Source organism: Cucurbita pepo, chromosome 17 (assembly GCF_057944985.1).
Source record: "Cucurbita pepo subsp. pepo isolate OVF chromosome 17, ASM5794498v1, whole genome shotgun sequence".
Classification (NCBI taxonomy): domain Eukaryota; kingdom Viridiplantae; phylum Streptophyta; class Magnoliopsida; order Cucurbitales; family Cucurbitaceae; genus Cucurbita; species Cucurbita pepo.
The window spans coordinates 3306274-3316426 of NC_141814.1; the positions used below are offsets into that span (position 1 = coordinate 3306274).

The 10153-nt window shown below is 34.6% G+C and overlaps 2 protein-coding genes across 2 annotated transcripts; both read left to right on the top strand.

Moving 5' to 3' along the window:
* Positions 1-3181: 3181 nt before the first annotated feature.
* ALAAT2 (alanine aminotransferase 2) lies at positions 3182-7563 on the top strand. Its single transcript, XM_023658005.2, has 15 exons — positions 3182-3342; positions 3874-3924; positions 4169-4219; positions 4451-4516; positions 4595-4656; positions 4945-5023; positions 5112-5216; positions 5337-5447; positions 5614-5751; positions 5925-5999; positions 6094-6214; positions 6315-6469; positions 6614-6688; positions 6883-7086; positions 7205-7563. Exons 1-15 carry the CDS (start codon positions 3286-3288, stop codon positions 7319-7321), a joined length of 1467 nt encoding a protein of 488 aa, XP_023513773.2. The 5' UTR covers positions 3182-3285; the 3' UTR covers positions 7322-7563.
* Positions 7564-9094: 1531 nt separating this feature from the next.
* On the top strand, positions 9095-10115 carry LOC111778260 (uncharacterized). Its single transcript, XM_023657970.2, has 3 exons — positions 9095-9290; positions 9593-9717; positions 9821-10115. Exons 1-3 carry the CDS (start codon positions 9123-9125, stop codon positions 9942-9944), a joined length of 417 nt encoding a protein of 138 aa, XP_023513738.2. The 5' UTR covers positions 9095-9122; the 3' UTR covers positions 9945-10115.
* Positions 10116-10153: the final 38 nt, after the last annotated feature.

Genomic DNA, 10153 nt, shown 5'->3' on the forward strand with positions numbered 1-10153 from the left:
TGTTGTAAAAAATATAGAAAAATATCGTGATCACCGAGGTGTTCCACGAAGAACAAAGAACGGACGAGACTATTAACAAACAACCTCTTAATATGTTTCTTCCGTTAAATGAATGGTCATTTCCCTTTATTTGTATTGTTTTACTTTCATTTTGTCTGTTATTGGTGGCTTTGTATTCTGCTGCCACGTGTCGAATGGGAGTAGAAAATACAGCTATTCCGGTTGGTTAGGATAGTTTTAAAAATCAATTTAATTTTTCGTAATTAATATTTAGGTATTTATTCAATTTTTTTTGTTTAAAATATTAGTTTATACCACCTTTATTTATTTATTTATTTTCAAATATCAATTACAATTCAATTAGAATATATATTTAAAAAAATTAACTTCAAACTAGTTAAAATTATTTTAAACAGTTATTGGAGAATAGATAATTATAAAGTTAAATAAAAATAAAATAAATATATGTATAAATAAATAAAAATAAAATAGGTTTTTCACTCCCAAATATAATTTAAAAAAATTAATGAAAATGTAACAAATAACATTACAATTTATTTATTTTATTAATAATTTAGCCTTTATTTATTTATTTTTTTATTATCCCATCACCTCTAAAATATAATCAGTCATCCTTTCACTTTCTCCACGTCATCATCACAATAAATTTTAGGTTCAAATGCAAATTTGACAAAGAAATAAAAAATAAAATAAAATAAAATAAAAAAGGTGTTTGCAAATAATAGTTTTTATATCTATAAATAATTAAAAAAAACACTATTATTCTTTTCCCATTAAGCTTTACCCTAAAAAAACATTTTAGTAAATAAAATTCTCCAATTTTATATTATATTCAAATAATTTTTAATAATCGATATATTTTTTTTCCTACTATTTTGGGTTTTTTTAATATTTAAATCTTTTTTTTTTTTTTAATAAAATTGTTAGATCTAATTAAAAAAATTATAATAGAAATGAAATTAATTTTAGGGGTTAAAAAATAAAATAAAAAATTAAAAGTGGAGAAAACGACATTGGAAAACAGGTGGCTATAATGGTATTTTTTTTTTTTTTTTTTTTTTTTTGAAGTTCGCATATATTTAATTATAAAGTTTGAGGTGACGTGTTCATTTATTGGACAATGGCTACGTGTTTAAATTTTGCACGAACAAAACGAGAATTTAGCTTGGAATTTTCCCACTGCCATGTGCTTGTTGCCCAAGCCATGGACCTAAAAGAAAATGCTTTTCGTCAAATGTCCATTTTGCCCCTGTTTTTTATTTTATTTTTCAAGCTTGTTTTTATATTTTTTAATTTGTAAACTTACTTTCATTTTTAAATATATATATAGAAAAATTCCAAAATATTACTGACACAAATCTTTCACTTACATAAAATTAAAATATTATTTTAGTCATATATTTTAAAATTTATTGGTTCAAAACTATATACTTTCAAATTAGCACGTCAATTTCAAGTTTTTTTTAATTATTTTTTTTTTACTGAAATTAGGTAAATAATAACAATAATTTTAAGGTAAAAATATACATGATATTTTTTCAAAATTTATTTAATAATTAAAAAGTATTATTTTGTTAAAAAAAATATTGCTCAGCCTTGTTATAGTATTTACCTCTAAATTTTAATAAATTTTATTTTGAAAATAGATAAAGTAAATATTATCATGTGCACTAAATAATTATAAATTAAAAAGCTAAATCTTTATAATCATTAATTTTAAACCTCAATGAGTACTTCAAATTTAATCATTAAATTTTAATAAAAATTCATAATGCACGAACCAAGAGACACCAAACATACATTATACTTCAATGAAGATGTGAAGAAAATACGGTTGAAATTATAAAAAAAAAAAAAAAAAAAAAAAAAAAAAAATCAATTCATGCCACATTATTGGAGAACTTTTACCGTTCAACCACCTGAGTTCAGGGACAAGTAATTTAGTTCTGGAGCCGGAATGAAAGCAAGAAGGTTCAGGAGCGAAGATGCAAGACCATAAGGATAAAGTAAAGGACAGAAGCAGATGCAAACATACCGAGTTCAAGAGTGAAAGGAGCCCAGCTGTGAGACCGTAAAGTAAAGGACAAAAGATTAACCTATTGACCTACCGAGTGTTTGAAATGAAGTTTCATGTTATAAATTTTGGGTGGATTACAATTTAGAGTAATTGTATTTCATTAATGTATTTTAAGACTTTTTATTTAAATTAGGTTACCGTTATTAATTATGACCATTAAGTATGAATGTTGGTGCGCTTGGAATGCCTTTAATAGTTTTATTTTGAGGCTATACAAAGCAATTGTATTTGTAAGTAGACTTGGAAAATGTAGTAAAAAAAAAGCATTTATTTAGCATATAACTAAATTTCTTTGCAATTGTTTAGGTTGCATGTAGAAATCATTCAAGCTCGACATGATCAATCTTGCTTGTGGAGTGATTCGAATCTCAGATAAGTGTTATTGTCTTGAGATATTTGATCAACAAGAATCATTCAAGCTAGACATGATCGATCTTGCTTGTGGAGTGATTCGAATCTCTAACAATTTTCTTACCTTGAGATATTCGATCAATAAGGTAATTCAAATCTTACCCTCTTGTAGTGATTTCCACCTATCCACTTTGAAATTGAACTCGATTTCATGTAATATTTTATTTATAGTGATAATTACGAGCTTTGAAAATTTTGAAGAAATTTTAGTTTTAATTTTAAAAAATTTTCTTTATAATTTGTTAAAATTCTCCTAATATTATATTAAGAATTAAAAGCACTTTGAAAAATAGTATTGTGGAAGAAATTAACGGATTTTCTAAAAAAAGGAAGAATAAAAAAAAAAAAAAACATTTTCACAGCTCAGTTGGAGAAAAAGGAAATTGACGAAGCAAGAATTGAGATTGTAAATCAGTGAGATGCTTCGGCATGGCATGGAACAAGCTGGAATGGATTTCCATGGCGGAATGAATGGAGGAGGGATGAGAAGAACAGGGGCGCCGCTGTTCGGTATGGGAATTCGATGCAAAATGCATATCAATGTCGCAATCCATGTGCGGCTTCGTGACCAGACGAGTTGGTCGGCTTTGACAGCGACAAACGCAGGTGCGTGTACCATCGACGAACTTTCCTTTTCTCTCCCCCAATAAATCTTGACGCGGAAGTTCGAGGCCTGCGATTCTCAACCATTTCTTTTGAACTATCCCATCAGATACAGTAGCGGCACCTGCTTCTTTCTCTCTCGTTGCTTCTCATTCGCTTCTTCATCCTTTTCTATGGCGTCTCTTTTGGAAAAACCTCTTCCGGTTTCCGTTCAGAACATCAATCCTAAGGTTCACTTTGCATACTGATTTTGAACTGTTCTTTTACTGTTTGACGATTTGATGCACTGTTTGGATTGGATTTTCTACTTCCAGATAAATCGTGATCGTGTTCTCTGTTATCGTTGTTGTTATCCTTGTGATCGTCGATCATCGCGGATCTGTGATGTTCCTTACTCATCTTGAGTTTGCGCTTTCTGTTATAGCTATGTTTCTTGTTGTTTTCGATGAGAGGGAATCCATTTTGATATACGGGAGTTTGATGGTCGTTCTGTAGGGTATCCAAAGCATTTTTCTTATGGTTATGTCGCTATCTTAATTCATTTCGTTGATCATTGCCATGGGTTTGCATATGTACTCTTCTCTGACAGAGAAAATGAGTTCAGCATGTGTTGGAAAATGACAACTCCTTGATGTTTTGAGACAATCTCCCGTACTAGTGTTAATCCCTTGAACAATATTTCCTTGTTGCTTTCACGATCGATTGTTTCACCGTATTGTTTTTCCAGTTTCCAAAGGCCTAATTTTGGTTTTCTTCTATAGGTTCTGAAATGTGAATATGCTGTTCGTGGTGAGATTGTCGTCCTTGCTCAGGTAACTTTGTGCGGATGTATTTATATTGACGTTAATATTTGTATGCTAATTTGAAGGGTTGAAATTAGTAATAAGCAACCTGCAAGGTCAAGCAGGAAAACATAGGAAAATTATGGCATCGGGTTGAATAGATTTGGGATCTGGGAGACGGTTTTGCTTTGATTTATTAGTTCTAAATCTGATCCGAATTGCTTACTTTGTGATTATCATCCTTCTATTTACTATCTTTTTATTCTCTTAACAGAAACTGCAAGAAGAGCTACTGTCTAAACCAGGCTCACATCCTTTTGATGAGGTATGATTACTTTTGTCTACTCATTTCGTATTAGCATCATACCGCATTCATTATATGTTCTCATGCTCCCAATTGAGGCTAGCATGGGAAATTATCTGTTGATGCTATCCAAACTACATTCATTTTGAATATAGTGAAAGGCTTTTCGTGTCTAACGACACAGATCTTGCTGGTGATATAAGGTTTTTGTACGACCCACTTATACCATTATTGAATCACTTTGTTATGCAGATACTGTACTGCAATATAGGAAATCCTCAGTCCCTTGGTCAGCAACCAATAACATTTTTCCGTGAGGTTTGCCAGAGTACTGACTGTTTGCACTTTCCATTGTGCCTTTAGCAATTTTATTCCTGATAATCTTTGTTTACTCAGGTTCTTGCATTGTGTGACCATCCATCTTTACTGGATAGAAATGAAATTCAGGGTTTGTTCAGGTACTGTGGTTTAGGAAGCTACTAAATTTTTCCTCTACATGTTCTTTAAAAACCAATGCCCGACTTTGGTAAATCATGAAAAGAATTTTATGTTTGATCGCGTTGTTTTCCAGAAGGGTTATACAAACTTCATGGACAATTATTTCAGCTTATTTTATTAATTTGCATCAGCTTTACATCAATTTTTTTTGCTCAAAGTAGACATCTTCCTTTGTTCTCAGTACTCAGATTTTTGGTAATAATGTTTTTTCTGTTTCCTACATGATTTTTTGTTCCAACTTGTTGCAGTGAAGATGCCATTAAGCGAGCTTCACAAATTCTGAAACAAATTCCTGGGAAAGCAACTGGTGCTTACAGCCATAGTCAGGTTGTTATCAAGAAGACAAGAAAAAAGTTGGAGTTTTAGGTAGCATAGAATTCAGGTTATCTGACTTTTGATCTATTTGTCACATCAGGGTATTAAGGGGCTGCGCGATGCGATTGCTGATGGAATTGAAGCTCGTGATGGGTTTCCTGCAGATCCTAATGATATATTTTTAACAGATGGTGCAAGCCCTGCAGTAAGTTTTAGTATCTGAGATCGAGTCTTTATATTTGAGTCTTTATATTTGAAAGTGGACACAAGATATAAATCTGAGTAATAGCATGTCTAAGCGGCTCTTCTATCTGTCCGTTACCAGGTCCATATGATGATGCAATTGCTAATAAGTTCAGAGAAAGATGGAATACTCTGTCCCATTCCTCAGTACCCTCTGTACTCTGCTTCTATAGCTCTTCACGGCGGTACTCTCGTACGTTTCATATTATTTCAGAAAATCTTAATCGTTTGATTTGGTTCCTTCTAGTTAATGTGTTTACGACTTCGTTTGTTCCAAACAGAGTTTTATAACTTTTGTGTGCTTCCAATTCTTTTGTTGTAGAGAGATCAAACAGTTGACATTTATTGGTGGTTTGCAGGTCCCCTACTATCTTGATGAAGCATCGGGATGGGGATTGGAAATTTCTGATCTGAAGAAGCAATTGGAGTCTGCCAGGTCAAAGAATATTTCCGTTAGAGCATTGGTGGTTATAAATCCCGGAAATCCTACAGGGCAGGTATATTATTGCATAGGTTTTGAATGTAATCTTGGGATGGAATTACTTTCAGATTTGCTAGTTTGCAATATCTGATACTCTCATCTCTATCAATGGGTTTCTTTCTGCTTTGCATATTTTGCTTCGTAATTCTTTAGATACTTTAATTTATTGTAGTATCTGTATGACTTTAGGTGCTCACTAAGGAAAACCAAGAGCAAATAGTGGAGTTCTGCAAGCAAGAGGGCCTCGTTCTTCTGGCAGATGAGGTAAATCTAGAACATCCATGGAACTCTGCAACATAACTTTACTGGTTGTATTAATCCATCACCGTGGATTCATAAGACCTGATAAATGTTGCAGGTATATCAAGAAAATATTTATGTTCCAGACAAGAAGTTCCACTCTTTTAAGAAGATTTCACGTACCATGGGTTATGGTGAAAAGGACATCTCCTTAGTATCATTCCAGTCTGTCTCTAAAGGTTTGTTGCTTTTGTTCATATCTATTTTAAGCCTGGTGAGGTGAATTCTATGTGGACAACTGGGCTGATTTCATGCGTTACTTTGTCTTCCTGGCATTAGGATACTACGGTGAGTGTGGAAAACGGGGAGGTTACATGGAGATTACTGGGTTTAGTGCTGATGTAAGGGAACAAATATACAAAGTGGCATCCGTTAATCTTTGTTCTAATATTTCCGGCCAGATTCTTGCTAGCCTTGTTATGAACCCACCAAAGGTTAGGTTCTTCTGATTTCTATGCATAACTAAATTCATCCATTACAAGGCAAAAATGTCCGCAAGAAAGAGCTGAAGTGCAATGCGTAACTTTGTATCAATTTATTTTTCCTCTTTGGTTGAAGACTGTTGATGATTTGTGCAGGCTGGGGATCACATCTATGAATCGTATTGTGCAGAGAGAGATGGCATCCTCTCGTCTCTGGCAAAGCGTGCAAAGGTTTGTGGAATGAGTATACTCTCTTTTTGTTTTGAATAAATCTGTATGCTGTGGAGAAGAAAAAGAAAACGTTAGAATTCCTGAAATCTTGATTTGACTAATCTTCGAACTTGTTATCACCAATCAGTCCATAATTGTTTATCTGTGATGCACAAAATTAAGGATTGTACTCCATACAATTTATTGTCTTGCAGACATTAGAAGCTGCATTAAATAGTTTAGAAAACGTAACATGCAATAAAGCAGAAGGCGCAATGTACCTATTCCCTCGTATTGAGCTGCCTGAAAAGGCAATAAAAGCAGCAGAAGCTGCAAATACGGCTCCTGATGCATTCTATTGCCGCCAACTTCTCCACGCCACTGGAATAGTTGTCGTCCCCGGTTCTGGCTTTGGGCAGGTTTGTGACGTTGGCCTAACCTCTCAATCTATTTCCAAACCATCATCTGCTGTATTTGAATTTTCAACCATTTATACTACACAACTAAATGTTCCATTCTGCATTTGTTTTGACATAGGTGCCCAGTACATGGCACTTCAGGTGTACAATACTACCCCAAGAGGGAAAGATCCCGGCCGTCGTCTCTCGCCTGACCAACTTCCATAAAGCATTCATGAACGAATATCGCGACTAAGTTCCAGACTATCCAAAGCACTGGGGACTCACCAGGTGCAACCAATTCCCCATATTTCTTGGAAAATACGATGTGTCGAAGCATGTTATGTTTTTTATTTTTGGGCTAATGAATAATGTGGGATCGGTGAACTAAATAACTTATCAAGGCACAAGGTCTTTCTGTGCCCCTTGAAAATTTTGATTGTTCAGCGAAGTATCTTATCTTTAAACAGAGAATGAATACATCAAAGCAGTTATACAGCCTACAGGCTAATTGTAAGGCAAGCAAACAGAGATATCTCAGTGATCCCTGAGAGTTCAATTTCCTCTTTCCCTCTCCCTCTCTCCTTTTGAATGAGTACAACAAATGTGAGGTGAAGATTTCAACTTTGGACATCATATGAAAAATATCTGTTAGGTTAGGTGGCCAGGAAAATTTAAAAACAGAATGAACCATCCAATGAGATTTTTTGCTCTACGGGAGTTGGATAATTGAAATCACTGTGTGAGATCCCACATCGGTTGGAGAGGGGAACGAAACATTCTTTATAAGAGTGGAAACTTCTCCCTAGCAGATACGTTTTAGAAACTTATGGGGAAGCCTGAGAGTGCCTTAAGGAGAAGCCCGAGAGTGCCTTGAGGAGAAGCCCGAGAGTGTCTTAAGGGGAAGCCCGAGAGTGCCTTAAGTAAGGGGAAGCCCGAGAGTGCCTTAAGGGGAAACTGAGAGTGCTTTAAGGGGAAGCTCGTGAGTGCCTTAAGGGGAAGCTCGAGAGTGCCTTAAGGGGAAGCTCGAGAGTGCCTTAAGGGGAAGTTCGAGAGTAGAGTGCCTTAAGGGGAAATTCGAGAGTGCCTTAAGGGGAAGTTCGAGAGTGCCTTAAGGGAAAGTTCGAGAGTAAAGGTCCAAAGAAGACAATATCAGCTAGCGATAGGATAGATTTAGGTGTTAAACAAAGCGGTTGTATATAACAACCTGACATGGAACGAAACTCACTTGATGGATGAATGACAGATGTGGGCTCCTTATTGCCCAAAACTATTCCCAAATATGCCATTTTCTTCCATCTATTTCAAGGAACTGTTTCCTTTTGGGGAGACAGAATATCAGAATATTCCACAGCATCACCACCAATGAGCACTATGCTCACTTGCTCCACACTCTACTCATAGCTTTACATCTTTACACGTAGTGATTAGAAAACCGTTGAAAACCGTTGAAATGGTCATTGGAATAGAAAAGGTTTTAGGATCAGATTGAAGAAACATTCCATGTTGATAATAAGAAAAAGGAGGACGTGAAATGACGATTTTAGGGCACGGTTATTAGGAGCTTCTCAAAGCCATAAAATAATGGACTGCTATTCTCTTACAAAGAGGACTCTAACCGAACAAGCCCCTTAAGAAAAGGGATACTACTGAGCTATTACCATGTTATCGAGAAGTACGAAAAACATAAAATTTAAAAAGAAAGAAAACAAACAGCAAAAAAGGAAATTACACCACTAACTTTGAAAAGACCTCCCAGCCAATTACCAGAAAGAGAGAGGGAGAGAACTTTGTATAAAGACATAGTGGAGATATTGGATTCACCGGCAGCAACCGGTTGAAGATAAGCCACATCACATGGGCCCTCACATTACAATATTATATATATATATATATATATATATTTCAATAATGCCCCATGATGAGACATAACCAATCTCCAATAATTGGAATATTTTTAACCTATACTTCGTTGGGTATAAAACTTAGGAAAACATTAAATATAAAGATTAGTTGAATCAAGGTTTCATATTCTTCTTCTTCTTCTTCTTTTTCTTATGGCATTCACTACTTCTTGTTCTTGTTCTTCTCTCAATTTCTGTCTTCTGAAATCTGGACTTTCAGTCTCAGTTAGGCCTTCAAGCAGAATTCGGATGCTCAAACCTTCAAAGTTTCCTCTCAAGAAATCTCTCCCACTGCAGATCAGATGTTCCATTAACAACAAGGTCAACTTCTTCTCCTTTTATTTTCTCTCTCTTTGCTTTTCCCACATTCTTCTTTCATATATTCTTCTTTTGATTCCTCATCATCTTTAAAACCAATCCGCTTTATTGAAGTAACTAATTGGTTGATATATGATCCAAGCTATTGATTTCGTTCGGTTCGTTATTGTCTTTTTTTTTTATTATTATTATTACCGAATCAATGTGGTATAGTGATGGGATGACTATGACTTTATGGATCATTTGATCTTTTTAGAATAGTTCGGGTTAGTATTTGATTATCAAGTTTGATGAAAAACGAACAGATTTTCGAGGATCAATCGGAGGGAGTGATTTGCTACACAGACGAAAATGGGGAGATCGTCTGCGAAGGATACGATGAGGGTCCTCGCTTGCTCCAAAACCATCTTGAAAAAGGCAACCATCATAGGTAAATGAATCACTATTCTAAACCTAAACGTATCTAAAGAATTTTCTGTAAATCGTTTGATTGATGTGTTTTTCTTTTTGTTTCCTCTTTTGACCACACTTAGAGAGAGCGAGATTCTTGATCTCCTACTAAAACAAAATTGGATTCATCGAGGAAAAGGTGGTGGTGGTGGATGCCATGCTGAAAAAGGTGTATTGAACGTGAATGGCTTCAACTCGTACTACTAATCTAATTATGGTCCAACTCTTTCGAATCATACTCAGATGTCAAGGGTACGTATTTCGTATGTTGAATGTATACAGACATAAGTTGTTTTAATTTTAGTAGCTTTGAGTAAATGTACTCTCTTCTATATATCCGAATCACATAAATCAAATTCACTGCCCAAATTCCATTGTTGTTCTTGCATTAATTTCCTCATGGGGATGAATTCAAG